This window comes from Phoenix dactylifera, chromosome 12 (assembly GCF_009389715.1).
Source record: "Phoenix dactylifera cultivar Barhee BC4 chromosome 12, palm_55x_up_171113_PBpolish2nd_filt_p, whole genome shotgun sequence".
NCBI classification, from domain to species: domain Eukaryota; kingdom Viridiplantae; phylum Streptophyta; class Magnoliopsida; order Arecales; family Arecaceae; genus Phoenix; species Phoenix dactylifera.
This window is the reverse complement of record NC_052403.1, coordinates 8,328,645-8,353,253: the sequence shown is the minus strand read 5'-3', so window position 1 is coordinate 8,353,253 and position 24,609 is coordinate 8,328,645. Positions and strand designations below refer to the sequence as shown.

The 24,609-nt window shown below is 39.7% G+C and overlaps 1 protein-coding gene, 2 long non-coding RNA genes and 1 other non-coding gene across 4 annotated transcripts; all 4 read right to left on the bottom strand.

The window, feature by feature from the left end:
* Positions 1-7,316: 7,316 nt before the first annotated feature.
* On the bottom strand, positions 7,317-7,422 carry LOC120112818. Its single transcript, XR_005514449.1, has one exon. It is a non-coding gene; the product is annotated as a small nucleolar RNA R71 (small nucleolar RNA).
* Positions 7,423-15,404: 7,982 nt separating this feature from the next.
* On the bottom strand, positions 15,405-17,949 carry LOC120112748. The gene is made up of 3 exons (XR_005514417.1): positions 17,659-17,949; positions 16,328-16,377; positions 15,405-15,563 (listed from the first exon to the last, which is right to left on the bottom strand). It is a non-coding gene; the product is annotated as an uncharacterized LOC120112748 (long non-coding RNA).
* Positions 17,950-21,190: 3,241 nt separating this feature from the next.
* On the bottom strand, positions 21,191-22,288 carry LOC113461011. The gene has a single exon (XM_026800060.2). The coding sequence runs from the start codon at positions 22,286-22,288 to the stop codon at positions 21,191-21,193; it is 1,098 nt and encodes a 365-aa protein (XP_026655861.2).
* Positions 22,289-22,758: 470 nt separating this feature from the next.
* Positions 22,759-24,357, bottom strand: LOC120112749. The gene is made up of 2 exons (XR_005514418.1): positions 23,683-24,357; positions 22,759-22,922 (listed from the first exon to the last, which is right to left on the bottom strand). It is a non-coding gene; the product is annotated as an uncharacterized LOC120112749 (long non-coding RNA).
* Positions 24,358-24,609: the final 252 nt, after the last annotated feature.

The following is a 24,609-nucleotide window of genomic DNA, read 5'->3' as shown; positions in this document are numbered from 1 at the left end:
CCATATTGATGATGTTCATGAAGCCTTAGATATGCTCTACAAGGAATATGTATCTTCAGATGGACCAAATAGGATGTTGATGCTAGCAATATCCCAAGTATCTCCTCCAAACTGCAAAAAAAAGAAGGGCTAATCATCGGTTTCATATGTGGGCTCAACAACATAGGAATGCTATTCCTTCAAACAAAACTGAGTTGGACATGTATCTAGAAGAAGATATTTTCAAGCCTAGTGATGAAGACTATGACAAGTTTGATGCTTTAAATTGGTGGAAAGCCAACACTTTAAAATTTCGCTATCTATCAAAAATGGCTCGGGACATACTATCCATTCCTATTACTACTGTTGCTTCAGAGGCTGCATTTAGTGCTGGAGGTAGAGTGCTTGATCAATATCGTAGCTCTTTGAAGCCTGAGACTGTACAAGCTTTGATTTGTACTGGAGATTGGTTGCGTCAAGAGCTTGGATTTGGAGCCAGTCATCAAATGTAAGTATCATTTATAGTATTTAATATATCTTTTAGTAGTTAGTTTTTCAATTTATAATTTTGGGTTTCTTGTTTAATTTGCAGGTTGATGAAGAGTTTACGCAATGGAACACCGAGACTGGTCCTAAACGAGAGTACTTGAGAACTTGAGATTTATTATGTTTATTGTGTTTCTTGAACTCTTTTGTAGAACTTGATTTGTATGGGATGTTTTTTAGTTTGTTGAGGATGAACGATATTTTGTCATGTACTCATGTTAGATCTCCACCTTTAATGGGGAAAGTGTTATGGATCCATTTCCAAGCACTTCTTTGGTAGTGCACCCTCTTTTCCCTTTGGATACTTACAGGTAGAGAAACATGAGAAAGGTGGATCATTTTGAAAGCAATGTCAATTTCATGAAAGCAGAACCAGGATCATGAAAGCAATGTCAATTTCATCATATTGCAGAACCAGGATCATTTTGATATATAACAGTATCATGTAATTTTGATCTTAGGATGCCATGATGCTTGGTTTCCTATCTTATATATGCTATTGACATCATAAGAGAACCATGTATTCGTATATGGATGTGGGACATCAAGGGACAGGTTCTTGATGCACAGCTTTGATACTTCTGAAGCATCTAGATGGAGGTCAGCTCTCACCACTTTATACATGATTCATTAATCTATAACTTCTTGTCTTGACTTTTTTATTGTGAATCACACCATTAGATTATCTGGATGAAAAGTGCTGATTTCATTTAGTTCTATGAGCAATGCTGCCTGAATATCAGCCTTCTTTCCCATTAATGGAGTTTTTGTGTTTGTAGAGAAGGCCGGTCTGATGCTGCAGCCCACCGATGACCCTTGTTATTTGGCTGAACTTGATGTTAGATTGTGTTTCATTTGCATATTTTGTTTTCCTGCTCTCATCTTTTTGTGTTTATCAAGTAGTCTGCTACTGTTGCATGCGTGGATCCCACCCAACTGACAATTTCAATGGATGCAAATATATTGGGATGAGGTTATTGTCAGGATTAAGGGAGATGGTTTGACACTTGAAAGATTATTCAGCTAAGCATGATAATGCCCATTTTTAATATAGCATGGGCCTGGCATTATCCCATCAAACAGATTATAGTGACAATGGAATCTTGTGCTCTAGTTCCATTTTAAAACGTGGTCATTTATGGCTAAAACTCACTGAAGCATCAATTATTTCTATGCTGTTTCAAGGAAATAAGAAACAGACCACCGAGCTCGTACCGAGCCCCGAGCCCGAGCCCCGAGCTCGGGCTCGTTCAGGAGCTCGTAATTGAAACGAGCTTTACGAGCTCGAGCCCAAGCCTTTGCTTTACCAAGCGAGCCCGAGCCCGAGCCCAATACAGAGCTCGTTACCGAGCCCGAGCCCGAGCCCGAGCCCAAGCTACTGTGAAACGAGCCGAGCCGAGCTTTCCCAGGCTCGGGCTCGGCTCGGCTCGTTAACAGCCCTACATGTGGGCAGCGGATTAAGATTACCCTTTCCCCTGAGTTTCCTCTTTGACCCGACCCTTAATCTAGTTTCTCCACCCAGAGCCCGTGAGGCATTGCTGGCGTCCTCTTCCCTCAGATTATGTCCCTGACTAGGCTTCATTAATCTTGTGTGTGAAGGTTAACTCGGAGAGGACAACCATAAGGTCACTCATGGCACACTAATCAAGGTAAAATTCTAGTCTTCTAATTTTCAAATTTAATTTAATTATTAGGTCAGACTGTAGAAACCTAGAGCTAGAGTAGAGCTGAAGATTCGAACCTTAGAAATTTAGGCTAGATCCAAATTTTATCATGCTAATTATTGATTTATTGGGTACGTTAGGTGTATCTACGGACTAAGTCACCTCGTGAAGTCAGTCTTTGCTACCAATTGAGGTAAGGATCTCCGTGGACGATCACCTATATAGATGTAAATATTTTTATGTATATGCATGTCTATTATGTGCAGCTATTTTTGATGTTGCATGGATTATCACATTAATTATTTCACATGAAATATGATAATAAATTATGTTATAGAGTATAACTGACTTAGAAAATTGAGAATATTGCATAATTGTATAATTAGAAATAAATAGGCATCTAGACTAGTCGATCATGATAGAAGCGTGATGTGTATGATTTATCAAATTTGAGCTAAGATGTAGTACTATGATGTTGCCGACCATGGGCGCAAATGTGGAGTATGTTGGCCAGTTACAGACAAGGTCGTGGCCGTATCTGTTTCAATATCGGGGAAACCTGGTGTTTGGAGCTAGTTGGTCGGCGATAGAAATGTGGCATTTATGATTTGTTAGCTTTGGGCTGAGATATAGTATTATGATGTTGCTGACGCACGGACGAAAAATGTGGAGTATGTTGGCCCCTCACGAGCAACGTCGTGGCCGGAGCTTGTTCAATGTTGAGGAAACCTAGCGTTTAGAGCTAGCCAGTCGGTGATAGAAACGTGATGCATATGATTTGTTAGCTTTGGGCTGAGATGTAGTACTACGTTGTTGCCTTCCATGAGCAAAAATGTGGAGTATGTTAGCTGGTCACGAGCAAGATCGTGACAATAGCTAGTTCAATGTCGAGATAACCTGGCATTTAGTGCTAGTGACGTATTTGATTTGTTAGCTTCAGGCTGAGGTGTAGTACTATGATGTTGCCGATCGCAGATGGAAAACATGGTGTATATTGGCCGGTCATGGGCGAGGTTGTGACTGTGGTTAGTCCAAATGCTGGGATGTTAACATTGCCGGATCCGACCTATGTTAATGAAGGATAAATATTTTAACTAAAATTACTATTGAATGGAATTGCGAGTCTGGTGATATATGATATGCATATCGGAGCTGCTATTTGGGAATATGATATATGCACTGGGGTTGCTATATTTGCAATATACGATATACAAGTTGGAATTGTTATTTGATTTACTTAATGGATTTGGTAATTCAGCATTTACTTAACTATAGAATTATTGACATGTGAATTTTTATAATAGCTATATTTTGATATCATTTTAATAAATATATACACTATCTAAAGGTTGTTATCTTACTCGTGATGTTGTGTATGCTGGAGGATTCTGACTAGGCTGTTAGCTCATATTATTATTATTTTATTTTTTTTTAAAGCTGCAAATGCCTAGCTCTATGGAGTCGATCCGATTTTTCAGAGAAAGTGTTAGAAGAATTTGTATCTGATTATAGATATATATGAACCCTATATTTTGGAGACTTATTCATCAAACCTTTTGTTTGTCTTGGTTACAAATCTATTATTATTAAGTAAATCGGTTCAGATCTGTAGGCCTTGCATATTTTCTAAAGCTATGCCCTAGAGAATATGCGGTTGTGTCACGTGTCAAGTGATAAGTGCTTAATAATTCATAATTTAGTTATCTTTCCATAGCACTTATCAATGTTCTTAAACTAATAAATACATATTTTACCATGAAATTGAATAAACATTGAAATAAATTTAAAATATGGTAATAAGTAAATAATTCTTTTCTTAAAACAGACTCTGAACTCGTCTCTCTCCTGGTTGCGATCTTTCATGAAAACAGGGGATTGGGTTGACCTGGTTTAGTAACCTGATGGAGTTGTAATCAAGCTAAGGCTATAATTAAATAGGTTTTGGTCCTGATTAGATAATTATTTTTGTATGAGAAAAAGGTTTGATTAATTTTTTTTATTAAGTCCCGGTCTTGTTTTTGGTCTTGTCGAGTCCGGTCTGAAGCAGTTTAGCAAGAAGTAAATTTAAATGACATTGGGCTCGAGAACAAGTTCAAGCAAATCAACGATCATGACCCACCTCAAATCTAAAGTCAATTCTTAACCAATTCCTTACCTGTCTTCGTATAAAATTTATAATTTTTAAAACTAAAAAAATAAAAAATAATTAAATATCCACAGTAATTTCGAAAAAAAAAATACTAGAATCACTGTTCATATGAACAGTGTTACAAAATAATAATAATAATAATAAAAACTAATTCACTGTTTATCTTCTCCTACCCAGTACTGCAACAGGAGACTTCTTCCCCAAATCGGCCAGCCATTCTTCCATTCCTTCCCATCCGTCCGCGTATCATCCCGCGTGCCATCCCCGGGTATTCCGCCATCAGCCGGTGCAGCCAGCGACCACTCATCCGCGATCCTGGCCTTCCGTGATCAGCGACCCAGCCGCGTCGAAATCCCTGCATCCTCGCCTCCGCACTGCCATTCCGAGCGTCCGAGACAAGCTCCGCATCCTCCCAGCGTATCACGCCATGGATCCGACCACCTTATTCTTCCGCCCGTGACGCCTCCGACCCAGCAATCACCCAGCATCCAAGCATCTGCGTCGTCTCCCCTTCCGGATTGATCCCTAGCACCAAGCCGTGATCGGCTCCCAACAGCCGATAACCCAGCTCGGCATCCATCTCCAGCTCTGTCCCCATCTTCTCCGAGATCCAGACATTCCGCATCAGCCTCCCATCGATCCCGCGGCCATCTCGTCTTCTTCCATCCACCACCCGTCGATTCAGCGGCCAGCTCCATTTCCGGCAATCTACAGTCAATCTGGCGCTCCACGGGCCACGTATTCCTCCCAAGATCCAGCCATTTCCACGGATTGACGCCCTTCATCCTCTATAAAAGGAGGAGGGTGGCCATCGGCTGGAGGGGGGGAGCTCGGTTGAGAAAACAGGGGGTCTCCCCTGTTTTGGTGAAAAGAAGAAGAAAACCGAGAGGGAAGAAGAGAAAAAGAAATAAAAAAAAGAGAGAAAGGAGGGGGAAAGAGAATAGTTTTGGATATTTTGGGAAAAATGGGAGGTGATCAATTTCATTTGAAGATGGGAGGTCGTCCGGAAGCCATGCTCGGCTAAACGTCTAGTCTAGGGCTGGATGAAGCCCTAGCAATGTTACAGGGCATTGTAGTTCTTATTTTCTTTATTATTTTGGGGCTTGTTTAAATTCTTATTATCAATGAAAAATCCTTTTATGATGTTTAAACTTTGAGCATGCTATTTATTATTAATGTTTGCTAAAGTAGTCTAAGATGATCCATGCCTAGGAAGATGAGGTGTACTGCACCCTAGGTTAGCATAATTAGGTAGACACTTCTTTCTATACCGAAGATGGATTTTCTTAAAACTCTTTATGCTTTTATTTTAAAAAGGCTTGTAGCCAATATTGCATGCCTCTCCAAAAGATAAAAAAAATAAAGAATACAAACCCTGATGCAATGCTATGTGGTGGACTCCAAATCCTAGATCCATTTATTCTGATAAATTCTAATTCGCACTCATAGTTTAATTTAGTTAAATCAAGTTAGCAAATTCTTCTTCTTGAGTTTTTTTTAAAAGAAAAATAACTTATTCTTCAATCCATGTGGACCGACATCCGTAATCACTATCCTACAGGATACGTGCTATTGCGTGGTTTATTTTTGAAATTGAAATAACCGATCAATTTTTAGCGCCGTTGCCGGGGATTGCTAGCATAGTTTATTTTTCCTATCATTAAAAAAAATTAGTTAATTAAAAAAAATCTTGCAAAAATATATATATATATATCTAAAATAAAATAAAAAAATTATTTTCTATTATTGTTACTTTTTTTTAATCTCCTTTTTCTCTTCTACTATTTTTTTTTAATTTTTCTTTTGGTCTTATTTGATCAGGAATCGAAGAGGAGATCTGGGCTATCAAAAAGGAATGCTTTAGAGGTTTGCTTAAAAAATTTTAAATTGCTAGAAAAATTTTCTTTGGTAACCTCTAAATCTTTCTTATTTAAATTAATTATTAGCTTGAAATTTTGTGGTGATTGTTTGATTTTAATTTCAGCAGAAGTGTGAATGTATGTCTGATACACATATACCAACTAATCTGCACTTAGTAAGGGCAATCACCCCAACAAGATAAGAGCCGGATTTCATCACCGGACTCTTGCCCAACTTAGGTGAACTCAATCTCACCTAGTGTCACATTAATTAAAATCAATTAGACATTGGCTCCTAGGGACATTCGAGCTCAATAGGACGAAAATCACCGAAAGTTGCACCAATTTCGCTCTGTGGCTTAGTTGATGTCTAGACAAGCTTTGTCCCTATAAGGGAGACAGTTCATCTGTTCGAGGCAAGTGGGTTTTAAGTGGGACCTTTGCGAACGCATCGTGACCCCTCCACTTACCTGGGAGCTTACCTGGTCAACTCGGTTCATTAGACCGGATTGGAGGCTTAGGTGCCCTCTTCAAACCAGTTAGGAGCTGTCTAGTGATTTTAGGACAAATACAAGGATTGATGTGTTTATCTTTTATTGCATGCTTGACTGATCAAGTACTAGTGTATGCAAGGGAGTCGTTCTATAGTACGTGACCTATTACCTTTTGACCTTGAAATAGAACGGACCCTTAGGAATATTCGAGCTGAGATCAGAACATTAGAATCATCCCCATCTCCTGAGATGGCTAAAGAACAACCCAAACTCCTGAGGGAGTACTTTACTCCCACCATTTACACTTTTCCATCTTGCATTCGATTACCTGAGGTAGCAGCTGTACAATACGAAATAAAGTCTAGTGTGATCCAAATGCTCCCATCTTTTTATGGGCTCACCAATGAAGACCCATATAAACACCTAGATGAATTCCTTGAGATTTGCACCACTGTCAAGATTTAGAACTTCACTGATGATGCTCTAAAACTTAGATTATTCCCCTTTTCCCTTAAAGATAGAGCCAAACAATGGCTGAGTTCTTTAGAAGCCAAATCGATTCGCTCTTTGGATCAAATGCAACAAGAATTCCTTAAAAAATACTTTTCCATAGGAAGAACGAACCAGTTTAGACGTGCCATTACAAGCTTCTTCCAAACCGAGGGAGAAGAATATCATGAAACTTGGAAGAGATTTCGAGATCTAATCCGTAAATGCCCTCATCATCAAATACCTAAGTGGCAGCTAGTGCAATGTTTCTATGACGGATTGACTGAATGAAACCGTCAGATGATCGATGCTGCATGCGGGGGGACTTTCATGCTTCAAAATGAGCATGAAGCATGGCAATTATTTGAAAATCTTAATGAAGACTCCCTCCACCATGCTTCTTGTTCTCGTCAAGCACCTCCGAGTTCTCAAAGAAAAGGGACCATTTGTGAAATAAGTCATTCCATGGACCTGTCTAGCAAGGTAGATGTGTTGTCCCATAAGATTGATCAATTGATGATAGGAGGACATATCGTTAGCTCTTCCCAAGCACAAGTGTGTGTTATCTGTTCTAGCCCATCGCACCCTATTCATGAGTGCCCCTCAGCACCCCAATTTCCCGAACTCGTGCAAGAACACATCAATGCTGCCCAAACACAGCCCAGACCAGGTAATGACCCATTTTCCAATACGTATAACCCGGGATGGCGGAATCATCCAAATTTTTCTTGGAGGCAGCAAGCTTCGAATAATGCCCAACCCTACTCCCCAAATTTTCAAAACTCTCAGAATTTTCAAACCCCACAAAATATTCATCCCTACTGTCCATCGACTCAATTTCAACACACTCCTCCTCCACCCCAAAGAAACACAGCCTTTGAGGAGAAAGTGTTGAATGCCCTTCAAGGTTTGGAAACCATTACACAATTAGTGCACTCTCACACGCAATCCATCGCCAAGCTAGAATCCCAAATGGGTCAACTAGCCAATGAATTAAACAAGCGAGAGGAAGGAAAGCTTCCAAGCCAACCATTCAGTAATCCTAGGGGACAATACATGGCTCAAGAAAATCAACTAAATGCAATTCATCATGAACAAGCCAATGCTTTGACTACCCTAAGGAGTGGACGTGTAGTAGACAATAAGATTGGGGAAGATAACAATAAGGAAGATGAAGAAGAGGATAGAAATATATTAAATGAAAATCTAAAACCTTCTTCTTCTTCTTCAGCTAGTCCACCTTCTGCCAAAACTCACATCCCAAAGGCCCCATTTCCTGAAGCTCTTAATTCAATCGTCTCCCTTTGGCAAAAAGGGATCTTCACTAGAGGAGATGATGGAGGTTTTCAAACAAGTGAAGATCAACCTTCCACTTCTTGATGCTATTAGACAAGTTTTCTTCTATGCCAAATTTCTTAAAGACCTGTGCACCCAAAAGCGAAAATCTAGGACACATGTGCCTAGAAAGGTTTTCCTAACTAAACAAGTGAGTTCTATTCTCCAACACAACACCCCTCCGAAATTCAAAGATCCAGGTGCTCCCACCATCTCCTGTGTCTTAGGAAATAATTTCATTGATCGAGCACTCTTAGATCTAGGGGCAAGTGTCAACCTTTTACCTTATTCAATTTGTGAGAAACTTGGGTTAGGAGAATTAAAACCAACCTCGGTATCCCTTCAATTGGCTGATCGATTTGTAAAAACACCACGTGGGATAATTGAAGATGTTCTGTCAAGGTAGACAAATTCTATTTTTCAGTAGATTTCATCGTCCTTGATATGGAACATGAGCCTAATCCTAAGAAACAAATCCCAGTGATCCTTGGGCGCCCCTTTTTAGCAACAGCCAATGCATGCATAAATTATAGAACGGGGGTAATGAACATATCATTTGGGAACATGAAAGTAAAATTAAATGTGTTCAATACGGCCGACCAACCCGCAAGAAAAGTTGAGTGTTTTATGGTAGACAAAATAGATGACTTCATAAAAGGAGATGCAAAAACTACCTCACTGTGTCTGGCTGAAGACAATAAACTTAGCGCTTGTTGGGAGGCAACCCAATTCTCTTAGATTTTCATTTAACATTGAGGACAATGTTAGGTTTAGGTTTGGGGGTATTCATCTTGATTTTCATAAAAAAATATATATATAATAAAAAATAAAAAATAAAAAATAAAATAAAATAAAATAAAATTTTTTTAAAAAAAGAATGTGTGTACATTTTCATCTTTATAAATTGAATAATAATAATAATAAAAATAATAATAACAAAAAAAAACCTCATTTCTATACATTAATGCGAGAATGCTAAACACACAAGGTATATAAAATCTAAAAAGCCCAATGACTAGTCGGAAGTAATACAAAATTAAGTTCTTTTCATTTAGTCTCTCTTAGGGAGTTGTAAGCTAATTAATACTTCGGAATTTCACTACACACTGGCCGACACTTCTAAGGTCTAGGCTCGACATTATGTTGATAGTATAGTAGCAACCTTGGACCCTGATGAATCATACTTATCTAATCCAAAAAAAAATATATTATCAATAATAATGGATTTAGTCAGGACCATCGAAAAGGGCTACCTATTGTCAAAGGTCAAGTGGGCTTGTGATGAGAACTCCGAGCATAAGTCCGTACGGGAGTTTTGATGCCTGATACCTTGTGCCAACTGGTTTGAGAGTTGTCGACTGATTGCTCGTTACACGGAGAAATCACCACAAGAGTAAAAGTGCACAATTTATATGTCTTTATAAAAAAATAAAAAAAAACTCTGTATTGACCTTGAAAAAGACAATAGTGTGAAAGCCGTCATTGTAAAAATTCGAGTAAATTGGAATATTACAGATAAAGCCCGTGAGGTACTAAATTAAACATCCACAACTCTCGAAATCCTGCAGATAAGATGATTTTGAATCAGTGAGCAGGTTCTTTCGACCAATCCTTGGAAACTACTGGTATTAGCAATATTTTGGAGATCCAAATCCTTAGCTTGTGAACGGTCCAGATTTCACCAAGCACTCCAGTATAAATGAGTCTTACAACTTCCTAAACGGAAACTTAATGACTTTAACTTAGATTGCATACTAACCTAGAATTTGGGCTGACTTAGTAAATAAAACAGTGTGTGTTTTGAAATTCTTATCATTTATGTATTTAAATTAGATTTTAATAATAATATTTTTTTTTTTTGAAATTCTTTACTAGTATGCATTTGGAATTCGATTTTCACTTCATAGATCAATCGATCTAAAAAAAATAAAAAATAAAAAATAAAAAAAATAATAACAATAATAATAAATGATTTATTGAAGTTTGTGGGTATCTTCACTGAAAACTCTCACGAGACTATAACTCGTCCACTAGGGTAACCTAAGGGTTTAAAGCCTTGTTGCATATGGTAAATGCAATCGCGATGCCTGCGAAAGTGAGTTAGAGTTTTTCTTTTCTAATTTATTTTGCTCGAGGACTAGCAAAACATAGGTTTGGGGGTGTGATAAGTGCTTAATAATTCATAATTTAGTTATCTTTCCATAGCACTTATCAATATTCTTAAACTAATAAATACATATTTTACCATGAAATTGAATAAACATTGAAATAAATTTAAAATATGGTAATAAGTAAATAATTCTTTTCTTAAAACAGACTCTGAACTCGTCTCTCTCCTGGTTGCGATCTTTTATGAAAACAGGGGATTGGGTTGACCCGGTTTAGTAACCTGATGGAGTTGTAATCAAGCTAAGGCTATAATTAAATAGGTTTTGGTCCTGATTAGATAATTATTTTTGTATGGGAAAAAGGTTTGATTAATTTTTTTTATTAAGTCCCGATCTTGTTTTTGGTCTTGCCGAGTCCGGTCTGAAGCAGTTTAGCAAGAAGTAAATTTAAATGACATTGGGCTCGAGAACAAGTTCAAGCAAATCAACGATCATGACCCACCTCAAATTTAAAGTCAATTTCCAACCAATTCCTTACCTGCCTTTGTATAAAATTTATAATTTTTAAAACTAAAAAAAACTAAAAAATAATTAAATATCCACAGTAATTTCAGAAAAAAATTACTAGAATCACTGTTCATATGAACAGTGTTTCGTGAAAACACTGTTCATATGAACAGTGTTACAAAAATAATAATAATAATAATAAAAACTAATTCACTGTTTATCTTCTCCTTCCCCGCGCTGCAACAGGAGACTTCTTCCCCAAATCGGCTAGCCATTCTTCCATTCCTTCCCATCCGTCCGCGTATCATCCCGCGTGCCATCCCCGGGTATTCCGCCATCAGCCGGTGCAGCCAGCGACCACTCATCCGCGATCCCGGCCTTCCGTGATCAGCGACCCAGCCGCGTCGAAATCCCTGCATCCCCGCCTCCGCACTGCCGTTCCGAGCGTCCGAGACAAGCTCCGCATCCTCCCAGCGTATCACGCCATGGATCCGACCACCTTATTCTTCCGCCCATGACGCCTCCGACCCAGCAATCACCCAGCATCCAAGCATCTGCGTCGTCTCCCCTTCCGGATTGATCCCTAGCACCAAGCCGTGATCGGCTCCCAACAGCCGATAACCCAGCTCGGCATCCATCTCAGCTCTGTCCCCATCTTCTCCGAGATCCAGACATTCCGCATCAGCCTCCCATCGATCCCGCGGCCATCTCGTCTTCTTCCATCCACCACCCGTCGATCCAGCGGCCAGCTCCATTTCCGACAATCTACAGTCAATCCGACGCTCCACGGGCCACGTATTCCTCCCAAGATCCAGCCATTTCCACGGATTGACACCCTTCATCCTCTATAAAAGGAGGAGGGTGGCCATCGGCTGGAGGGGGGGGAGCTCGGTTGAGAAAACAGGGGAGACCCCCTGTTTCGGTGAAAAGAAGAAGAAAACCGAGAGGGAAGAAGAGAAAAAGAAATTAAAAAAAAGAGAGAAAGGAGGGGGAAAGAGAATAGTTTTGGATATTTTGGGAAAAATGGGAGGTGATCAATTTCATTTGAAGATGGGAGGTCGTCCGGAAGCCATGCTCGGCTAAATGTCTAGTCTAGGGCTGGATGAAGCCCTAGCAATGTTACAGGGCATTGTAGTTCTTATTTTCTTTATTATTTTGGAGCTTGTTTAAATTCTTATTATCAATGAAAAATGCTTTTATGATGTTTAAACTTTGAGCATGCTATTTATTATTCATGTTTGCTAAAGTAGTCTAAGATGATCCATGCCTAGGAAGATGAGGTGTACTGCACCCTAGGTTAGCATAATTTGGTAGACAGTTCTTGCTATACCGAAGATGGATTTTCTTAAAACTCTTTATGCTTTTATTTTAAAAGGCTTGTAGCCAATATTGCATGCCTCTCCAAAAGATAAAAAAAATAAAGAATACAAACCCTGATGCAATGCTATTTGGTGGACTCCAAATCCTAGATCCATTTATTCTGATAAATTCTAATTCGCACTCATAGTTTAATTTAGTTAAATCAAGTTAGCAAATTCTTCTTTTTGAGTTTTTTTTAAAAGAAAAATAACTTATTCTTCAATCCCTGTGGACCGACATCCGTAATCACTATCCTACAGGATACGTGCTATTGCATGGTTTATTTTTGAAATTGAAATAACCGATCACCAAGCTTGACAGGCAGGTTTGGGGCATGACAACCAATCATTCAAGTTGTCAAACTTGCGCAAAACCAAGCAAAGTTGGGTCTGTATATTTTGGCTTCTAAGTTCGATATTTTTCTATCATATCCATTCATGTTATATTTTGCATGCACACTTTTAGAAATATGTCCTTCCACAAATGAGACTACAAAGACCACTCTTTTTATTTTTAACCATTTGCTTTAGAATCCAAGGCTCATTATTTAAACTTGCTATATATTTTAGATCAGAATGATGAGTGTGTTCTCAAACCCCCTCGAACCTGAGATGAGCAAAATGGAGATCAGAATTTTACTACATATAATTCTATAAGCTTGGAATTAAGGATTGATAGGATTTGTTTTCTTGCATGCGAATGAGCTTTTGACGGAAACCTAGGGACAGTTTTGTTAAGAGCAAACATAGAAATTAGAAAAAATTATTTTATTTGAAAATTAAAAAAATATTTTTATTTAGAACTAGAATTTTATGAAATCTATAATTAAAATTTTATGAACTCTATAATTAAAACTTTATGAGGACTCTTGTAGTTTATTTTTATGTAGACTCTTATTAGAGTTTTTGGTTGCTATGTAAACCCAGATCCATTTTCTTTCGAATCCGTTTAATCAAACTGGTCTACATCATCATCTTAGTTGCCACATCAATAGCCAATTAGCAGTGCCATGTAAGCATACTGTCAGCACCTTTTGCCATGTCAGCAGTGTCAGGTCATCTGTCAGCATCAACTTTGACATCTTCGCCATGTCGGCCCACGAAACCTGTCCCTAGCTAATTTCAACATGCTGATTTTTTTTGGTCTGCTGATTCTACCTCTAAAGTAAGCTTTTCTTTGCTAGAAGGTGAAGTAGTGGTTTAAAGTACTCCTTGAGAAAAGATGCAATTGAAGCAATTTTGACTGATGAGATTGTTATTTCTTCTTATGGTGGCTTCTATCATTATCTTGTCCAATGGATAGGCCCACCCTTTATCTGTTGCTTCTTGGATTATAGCACATGACTTTTTTGAAAAATAGGAATATTTTTATTTGGAACTATAATTTCGTGGACTTTAGAATTAGAATTTTATAAGAACTCTAGTATCCTATCATTATGCGGATTCTTATTAGGGTTTTGGGTTGTCTATATAAACCCATTATTATGTTAATTGAGAGTACAATTTTCATTATTGAGATATGAAAATACATAATATTGAGTTGCCCTCTCCACCTTCTTCTCCTCCTTTTCTTCTTTCCTCTTCTTCTTCCTCTTTTTCTCTCTCTCTTTTTCTTTTGTCCTGCATTAGTTGATATGAGAGCTAACTCTTTCCCATATCAGCTTTATTGGTTCTGTACTACAATGGCACGTTTCAAATGTTTGGTTTGCTTCAAGTGCAAACTCTTAGAAAGATAGCTACGATAAAGTGAATTGAGGCTTTGCTCAAATGGTCATATTCCTCTGGATAGCATGCAGGGATTTTGTGTTTTGAGTCTTGGATGATGCATTTCTAGATAGTGCAGACAGATCCTCCCTCCATTTTGTTTTCTGAAAGAAACACTTCAGCTCAGTAGGGCAGACTAGGTGTTGTAATGATGTAATCTAAAGCTAAAACGACTACATTTAGTTGGAGTCCGGCCCAGTAGGATAGTGGTAAAAAGACTTCTTTCCTAGGCTTTCTACGACTGGCATCTCCAAGGATGGTAAAGTGGCTGATCAGTCAAGTTTTAAATTTAGAAGCACCAAAGAAGAATTGACAGTGTACGAGTCCATGCAACAATATAATTTTCTCAGCAATGTCTAGCTCCCTTTCAGTAGATGTCTTCGGAGGCTAGGGATAGGAAATAATGTTGGTTCCTAATTAATGGTGGTATTCTCTCAGCGTTTGCAAGGTTTTTATCAATGCTGTGATCATTTCACTCTTCTTTTAAAATGGAAGTGTTTACTAAACCTTTTGCTTTAACAAACTAGAGATATGCTTGCTCAAGTTTGCTTAAGTTTACTGTTACCCAGATGTGATTATGACACTGTAATTAGTTAGGTCTGTCTACCTGTGGAAGCATGAACATGGTAGCTGTTTAGCTTCTTTTTCACCTTGGAAACCCATATTTGTATGCATTGTTTTTTTTAATTTAAGCTCCCTGCATAATTATATTTTCGTTTTACACTCTACTTTGCACACTAATTCGTAGGAGCTGATATCATATGGACACATTTTTATGACTGACATGATTGAGTAATAATCATCAGGATGAAGAAGAAAAAGCAATTGAAGAGTGTCCTAGGAAGCTAGCCATATGGTCTTCACATGAGGTTCTGGGGTTGCTCTATCACATTGTATAGCTGATGGGACCCCAAGTTTGGTCCGATCTTGCCTCGTCACAGTCGCATGGATCAGTAGCTCACTCTTCTCATTGCATATTGCTAATAATCTTCAGCCTTCGGCATGCTCCATTGTCGCACCTTAGTTGTTTGAGTGCTTGAGCTATGATAGAGCATTGGAAGATAGGGTCTTAGTGTCACGCCCCAAATCCGGATCATGACACGGCCGTGCTATTGCTATCTTATGCACACAATAACACGAAGCCACATAAAATTTCATAATAAAAATAAATAGTTTTATTTACTAATGTCATAACATTAGTGAAGAAGTTGGAACAGTACAGAGCTTCTAAAATCTGATTATTACATAACATTTTCAATTACCCCAACCCTGAATAACATCAAGCTCCCTGCTCCTAATGGTCTTAATCATCTGTAAGAAAAAAATAGATAAAAAGGTATGAGCTACACAGCTCAGTAAGTAACCAGGTACTATCTTATTGGATCAAGTACAATTATTTATGCTAATGCAATGATTAAAAAGCCAACAATTGATGTAAAATAAAACATTTTATAGATGATATACACAAATCAGGTCATAAAGCAATGCATGTTCTATCCATAAAAGTTCATAATCATGATAATGCAAGTCATATAAAAATATTGCCATTTATCCATACTTTAGAAAACATACTCTCAGATGGATGTGCTGCTATGGTCACTATAATCCCGTGACAGGGCCTGTTAATCTTAGTCGACTAATTCTGTTATTCATTACCAACTTTAACCCGTTGGCAGAGGGCCTGTTATTCTTTGGATGCTAGCTCCAGGGTGTCGACTGGCCTCTATTTCTAGAGGTGGTCATAGCTATCTGAGAGTTCATAAATCATATTCTTTTTCTTTCATAAATCATAATCATCATAAATAGGTTTGAAAATGATAAATGGCATTATATAATTTAAAATGCATAAACATGCTTCAAATATCATTTTTCATGCAGTCTAACATAATCATAATTTCATAACTCATACATCATCAAATATTCATGAAGGATGCTCTTTAATCAAATTCATGTATCACATGCAATCATATACTTGATCCTAATTCTGAGAAAAATATATCGTAAAGCAATACATTTTCATAATGATGAATAAATAGTAATTTAAAAACTTTAATATCAGTGCCAAGGTTACTTACAGCAATTTGCTTTCCAATTTCTTACGTCCGGATAATGAATCTTTGATCACCTAAATTAATCACATAAGGATCACATTATTCTTTTCATGATTTTTCTAATTTATCATAACATGAATTTACTTGCTTGGAACTCAAGTCCAATTTACTTAATTTAGAGCCCTTGGCCTCGATTTAGAACCAGATTGGGTTCACGTAGGTCAATTGGATCTTTAATTAAAGAATTGGCTCGGTTCCTAATTGGATCTAGCCCTATTGGGTCAATTTGGTCTTTTGATTAGGTTATTGGGCTCAATTTCAAGTCCAATTAGGTTTAATTTTGGTCCAAGGTCAATATGGCTCATTTAGGCTTGAGTCAGGGTCAGCCCAAAGTCAATTTGGTCTCAATTTGGTTAAACTGGTTTTGAATTGGGCTTGATTCATATTCAATTTGGGTCTGCTGAGATTAACTCAGCTTAATTGGGTTCGAACCCAACTCAATTGGGCTTAATTGGGTTCGGATTTAACCCAATTTATAGTTTGGGTTCGTCCGAACTTAGTCCAATCTGATTGGGCTCGAATTGAATCAAATTTGGCTCAACCCATTTTTCTTTTCTTTTATTTGGGCCTAACAGGTTCGGACCCGAACTCGGATCAGACCCGTTAGGTCGGACCCGTTAAGGGTCTCTCCCTTTTTTTTTTTTCTTTTTTTTTCTTTTCTTTTCTTTTTCTTTTTCTTCTTTTCTTCTTTTTTTTTTCTTTTCTTCCCTCTTCCTTCCCGAACCTTCTTCTCCTTTTTTTTTTTTTTTCTTCCTCTTCTCCTCTCCCGACTCCTCCTTCCCCCTTTCTTCTCATTTCTTCTCTCGTGGAGGGAGGAGGGCGAGCTCGAGCGGCTTGGGAGGAGTGGGTAGCGGCCGACGGCGCCCAGCGGCCGGCCTGCGGTGCCCACGGTCGCGCCCGCGGCCGTGCCCGCGGTCGTGCCCGTGGCCATGCCCAAGGCCGTTTCGGCGGCCCACGGCCGCATCTACGTCTTGCTGCCGGCGACCCGCATCCCATGGCCGACGACCCGCGGCCCGTGGCCGAGGCCGGTGCCCGCGGTTGCGGCTGCGGATCAACCACCGGTAAGTCCTTTTTTTTTTTCTTCTTCTTCTTCTTCTCCCGCGGATGGGAGATCTGGCTCGGGGAGGGCCCGAGCCGCAGCCGGCGGCTCCCCGGCCGGCTTACGGCCTCTCTTGCTGCCGCGGCTTGCGGCCACCGCAGCCGGCGACCGCTGCCATCTTCCTTCTTTTTTTTTTGTGTGCGATTTAGTTGCTAAATTAGATCTACAAAGAATAATCTAGGAGTAAGGGCGTTACCTGCTTTGAAGAAGAACGTCCGCCTCCTACTCCGGCAACGCAGCCCTTTGTTCCGGCGACGCAAGCCTAATGCCAGATCCTGTCCACCGAGGAGAGTTGTGAGAAAAGGAGAATGGAGAAGAAACAGAGGAAGGAGGGTGGTGAAAAGCCTCATCGATCGGAGCTTCTTGTAGCCTTCGATTGCTGGGGAACGTGGACGGTTGTAACCGCCCACCATCAGGCGATTACAAACGCCCGCCCTTTGGTGTGATGGCCTCTCCCCATTCCTCTCAGAAACATGGACGGTTATCACATTCTTCCCCCCTAATAAAAATTTCGTCCTCGAAATTTACATACCTGCATTCTCAAAGAGTTGCGGATGTATCGCTCGCATTTCCTCCTCAAGTTCCCATGTGGCCTCTCTCTCCGAGTGGCTGCTCCACTGAACTTTTACATAGGGTATGATACGTCGTCTCAGGACCTGCTCCTTTTGATCAATGATGCGTAAAGGATACTCTTCATAAGTTAGGTCTCTATCAATCTGCAGGGGCTCGTGCTGTACTATATGGCTGGGATCAGGAATGTATCTCCGTAGAAGAGAAACGTGAAAGACATTATGCACGCTGGATAACTCTGGTGGCAAAGCCAGCCTGTAAGCAACCTCCCCTACTTTGGCAAGAATCTCAAAGGGTCCAATGTAGCGAGGATTCAGTTTACTATGTCTTCCAAATCTTGTAACACCTTTCGAGGGTGAAACTTTTAAGAATACAAAGTCCCCCTCCTGAAATTTTACTTCTCTTCTTTTCTTATCTGCCCAACTTTTTTGTCTATCTTGAGCTGCCTTGAGCCTTTTTCTGATCAGTAGAATCTTTTCTTTGGCAATCTGAACTAATTCAGGGCCCAACAATTTCTTCTCTCCAACATCATCCCAATGTAGAGGAGACCGACATTTTCTTCCATACAAGGCTTCATAAGGTGCCATCTGGATGCTAGAATGATAACTATTATTATAAGCAAACTCGACTAGTGATATATGATCATCCCAGCAACCTCCCAGATCAACAGTGCAAGTCCGCAGCATATCCTCCAGGGTCTGGATCGTCCTCTCTGACTGGCCATCAGTCTGTGGGTGATAAGCAGTGCTGAGTCTCAGATCAGTGCCCATGGCAGTCTGGAAGCTTCTCCAAAATCCAGATACAAAACGAGGGTCCCGATCAGATACAATGCTTACTGGTGCCCCATGTAAGCGCACAATATCATCAATATACCTCTGAGCCAACTTGTCAAGTGAAGTGCCAACCCTAAAGGGTAAAAAGTGAGCTGACTTCGTGAGGCGATCAACAATCACCCATACTGCATCATTCCTCCTTACTGTCCTCGGAAGCCCAATGACAAAATCCATAGTAATGTGCTCCCATTTCCACTCTGGAATCTCTAGTGGTTCTAGCAAACCAGCTGGCCTCTGATGCTCAGCCTTTACTTGCTGACATACCAAGCACCGAGCTACAAATCCTGCTATTTCTCTCTTCATGCCATTCCACCAGAAATGTTCTCGTAAATCTCTATACATTTTAGTGCTGCCGGGATGAATAGAGGAACGAGATTGATGAGCTTCCTCCAGAATCTCTCTTTTTAGATCAGCATCCTTGGGCACACATAATCTACAGCCAAAATGCAGAGTACCATCCGGATGGATTCGGAGTTCGGGTCGTAACCCTCTCTCCACATCATTTCTAAGCCGACACAAATGTGCATCTGTCTGTTGAGCAGTCTTTATTCTTTCTATCAAGGTAGGTTGCACCAACAAACTAGTCAACATACTCCCAGCATCCTTGGTAATCACATCGATCTGCATCATCTCAAAATCTTTCAAAATCTGCTTCTGAGTGGTAAGCAAAGATATGGAGCCCACTGCTGACTTCCTGCTGAGAGCATCTGCCACAACATTAGCCTTTTCCGGATGATATTTGATGCTTAGATCATAATCTTTTAGTAGCTCAAGCCATCTTCTTTGCCTCATGTTTAATTCCTTCTGAGTAAATATATACTTTAGGCTTTTGTGATCAGTAAAAACCTCACAAGGCTCACCATATAGATAATGTCGCCAAATCTTCAGAGCAAAAACCACTGCTGCCAACTCCAAATCATGTGTCGGATAGTTTTGCTCATATGGCTTCAGCTGTCTAGAGGCATAGGCTACTACTTTATCATTCTGCATTAGTACACAGCCTAATCCTTTCTTAGAGGCATCACTATAAATGATAAAACCCCCAGTACTGGTTGGCAAAGTAAGAATAGGAGCAGATACCAGCCTTTGCTTTAACTCTTGAAAACTTTGCTCACAATCTTCACTCCATACAAACTTTGCTCGTTTCTGGGTCAGACGAGTCAAAGGAGTAGCGATCCGAGAGAATCCTTCCACAAATCTTCTATAATAACCAGCCAAACCCAAGAAACTTCTGATTTCGGTGACATTTGTAGGACGAGGCCAATCCACCACTGCTTCTATTTTCTTTGGGTCCACTGACACCCCATCTTTTGAGATTACATGACCAAAAAATGCAATACTATCCAGCCAGAAATCACATTTGCTCAGTTTGGCATATAATCTATTCTACTGAAGAATCTGTAATACCACTCTCAAGTGATCTTCATGTTCTTCTTTGCTCTTAGAATAGATCAGTATATCATCAATGAAAACAATAACAAACTGATCCAAATACTGCTTAAAGATCCTGTTCATCAGATCCATAAAAGCAGCTGGCGCATTGGTTAGTCCAAATGGCATAACTAAAAATTCATAGTGCCCATACCTGGTTCGAAATGCAGTCTTCGGCACATCATCTGCTAGGATTTTCAATTGATGATACCCAGATCGCAGATCTATCTTGGAGAAGACTTGGGCACCTTGTAGCTGATCAAATAAATCATCAATCCGGGGCAAAGGGTATTTGTTTTTCACTGTCACCTTGTTCAACTCTCGGTAATCAATACACAGCCGCATACTTCCATCCTTCTTCTTAACAAATAGTACAGGAGCTCCCCACGGTGAAACACTCGGGCGAATGAATTTCTTCTCTAGGAGTTCCTGTAGCTGGATCTTCAACTCTCTCAACTCTGCTGGGGCCATCCGATAAGGAGCCTTCGAGATAGGTCCAACACCCGGTAAGAGATCGATTCGAAAATCAATCTCCCGATCAGGAGGTAATCCGGGTAGATCATCAGGGAACACTTCTGGATACTCTCTTACAATAGGGATATCCTCTAGCCTTATTTCTTTTGTTGTGTCTATCACACAAGCTAGATAAGCCTGACATCCCTTTCTGAGGGCCTTCCTTGCACTCATTGCAGAGATAAAGTGCAAAGAGGGATTCATAGTGGGCGCATCACCCTGATAGAAAATTTTCCGTTCACCAGGTATCTGAAACACTACCCTCTTGCCAAAACAATCAATGTGAGCATGATATTCAGACAGCCAATTCATACCAAGGATGACATCAAAATCATACATGTCTAACAGTACCAAGTCAGCCAATAATTTTCTGTCCTCTATCTAAACTATGCAGTTTTTATGAACAGAATCAACCACTACTGTCTTCTTAAGAGGAGTAGCAACAAGTAAAGGCTCATCTAACTTATCAGGCATAAGGTGCAAGGATGCAGAGAACTTGGAGGATATAAAGGAATGTGTAGCGCCAGAATCAAATAGTACTGAAGCATCAACAGAGTTGATGGGAATCATACCTGCCACAACACTGTCACTGGCACTAGCATCCTGTCGTGTCAGTGCGAACACCCGTGCAGCTCCTTTCTGCTTCTGATCAGCTGGTCTAGAAGGTCCAGATTCAACCTTCTTTTTGTTTGGGCAATCTCTGGCTATGTGTCCTGGCTGCCCACATATAAAACAAGCTCCCATCCTCTTCAAGCAAGGACCAGTATGCATTTTACCACAGTAATCACAAGCTTTAAATTTCTTCTTGCTAGGAGGGCCTTCAAAGTTCCTTGACCGGTTCCTCAGATTTTTTGACATCTCGAGCCTTTTCTGTTCACCTCTTTCCTTCTCTGATTTCTTCAGATCTGTTTCTACCTTCAATGCTCTCTCCAGGACCTCTCCATAGCTGGTGAAAATCAGAACTGACAACCGGGATCGAATGTCGTCCCTCAAGCCCTGCTCAAATCTGTTAGCCTTGCTTCTCTCAACCTCTATCATTTGAGGACAAAACCGACCCAGCTTAGTAAATTTGTTGGCATATTCTAGCACAGTCATATCATCTGTCTGCCTCAGAGATAAAAACTCATTTTTTTTAGATATTCTAACTGACTCAGGAAAATACTGCTCATAAAACATCTTCTTGAATTCCTCCCATGTCAGTAGCTCATCCTCACCCTCGAGTGCAGCTTCAATAGCCGTCCACCAGAACTCTGCATTCCCCTTCAGCATAGGAATAGCCAATCTGACCTTTACTTCTTCAGGATATTGCAAGGCTTTGAACATCTTCTCCACCTCCCGAATCCAGGTCTCAGCAATCAGAGGGTCAGCTCCACCGTCAAACATAGGTGGGTTGAGCCTACGGAATCGCTCATAATAGGACTCAATGGACTGTGCAGGTCGGACAGTGGCCTGCACCTGCTGCTGCATCTGCATCTGCATCTGCTGCTACACCTGCTGCTGCATCTGCATCTGTTGTTGCATCTGCTGCTGCATCTGTTGCTGCATTTGCTGCTGCATCTGAAGGAGCTGAGTCATCACCTGACTTGCTCCTGCAAAATCGGCCTGGGTGGCAGCTGGGTTAGGAGTTTGCTCGGCTGGCTGCCTGGCAACTCTTCTCCCTCTTGCTCCTCTCCTCCGAGCTGCAATATTTGCCAAGACTTCATTCTCTCTGTTCCTCATTTTCACCTATAAAAAAAATATTAGCATAATTCAATTAACTAATTTTCTTTATTTTGAATATGCCGAATTTAATTCAACGGGACTTAACTACCCATTTCCCTTACTAAAACTTTTTTTTTTACCCTTTATTAAACCTATTGCTCTGATACCACTAAATGTCACGCCCCAAATCCGGATTATGACACGGCCGTGCTATTGCTATCTTATGCACACAATAACACGAAGCCACATAAAATTTCATAATAAAAATAAATAGTTTCATTTACTAATGTCATAACATTAGTGAAGAAGTTGGAACAGTACAGAGCTTCTAAAATCTGATTATTACATAATATTTTCAATTACCCCAACCCTGAATAACATCAAGCTCCCTGCTCCTAATGGTCTTAATCATCTGTAAGAAAAAAATAGATAAAAAGGTATGAGCTACACAGCTCAGTAAGTAACCAGGTACTATCTTATTGGATCAAGTACAATTATGCTAATGCAGTGATTAAAAAGCCAACAGTTGATGTAAAATAAAATATTTTATAGATGATATACACAAATCAGGTCATAAAGCAATGCATGTTCTATCCATAAAAGTTCATAATCATGATAATGCAAGTCATATAAAAATATTGCCATTTATCCATACTTTAGAAAACATACTCTCAGACGGATGTGCTGCTATGGTCACTATAATCCCGTGACAGGGCCTGTTAATCTTAGTCGACTAATTCTGTTATTCGTTACCAACTTTAACCCGTTGGCAGAGGGCCTGTTATTCTTTGGATGCTAGCTCCAGGGTGTCGACTGGCCTCTATTTCTAGAGGTGGTCATAGCTATCTGAGAGTTCATAAATCATATTCTTTTTCTTTCATAAATCATAATCATCATAAATAGGTTTGAAAATGATAAATAGCATTATATAATTTAAAATGCATAAACATGCTTCAAATATCATTTTTCATGCAGTCTAACATAATCATAATTTCATAACTCATACATCATCAAATATTCATGAAGGATGCTCTTTAATCAAATTCATGTATCACATGCAATCATATACTTGATCCTAATTTTGAGAAAAATATATCGTAAAGCAATACATTTTCATAATGATGAATAAATAGTAATTTAAAAACTTTAAGATCAGTGCCAAGGTTACTTACAGCAATTTGCTTTCCAATTTCTTACGTCCGGATAATGAATCCTTGATCACCTAAATTAATCACATAAGGATCACATTATTCTTTTCATGATTTTTCTAATTTATCATAACATGAATTTACTTGCTTGGAACTCAAGTCCAATTTACTTAATTTAGAGCCCTTGGCCTCGATTTAGAACCAGATTGGGTTCACGTAGGTCAATTGGATCTTTAATTAAAGAATTGGCTCGGTTCCTAATTGGATCTAGCCCTATTGGGTCAATTTGGTCTTTTGATTAGGTTATTGGGCTCAATTTCAAGTCCAATTAGGTTTAATTTTGGTCCAAGGTCAATATGGCTCATTTAGGCTTGAGTCAGGGTCAGCCCAAAGTCAATTTGGTCTCAATTTGGTTAAACTGGTTTTGAATTGGGCTTGATTCATATTCAATTTGGGTCTGCTGAGATTAACTCAGCTTAATTGGGTTCAAACCCAACTCAATTGGGCTTAATTGGGTTCGGATTTAACCCAATTTATAGTTTGGGTTCGTCCGAACTTAGTCCAATCTGATTGGGCTCGAATTGAATCAAATTTGGCTCAACCCATTTTTCTTTTCTTTTATTTGGGCCTAACAGGTTCGGACCCGAACTCGAATCAGACCCGTTAGGTCGGACCCGTTAAGGGTCTCTCCCTTTTTTTTTTTTTTTTTTTTTTTTTTTCTTTCTTTTCTTTTTCTTTTTCTTCTTTTCTTCTTTTTTTTTTCTTTTCTTCCCTCTTCCTTCCCGAACCTTCTTCTCCTTTTTTTTTTTTTTGTTTTTCTTCCTCCTCTTCTCCTCTCCCGACTCCTCTTTCCCCCTTTCTTCTCATTTCTTCTCCCGTGGAGGGAGGAAGGCGTGCTCGGGCGGCTTGGGAGGAGTGGGTAGCGGCCGACGGCGCCCAGCGGCCGGCCTG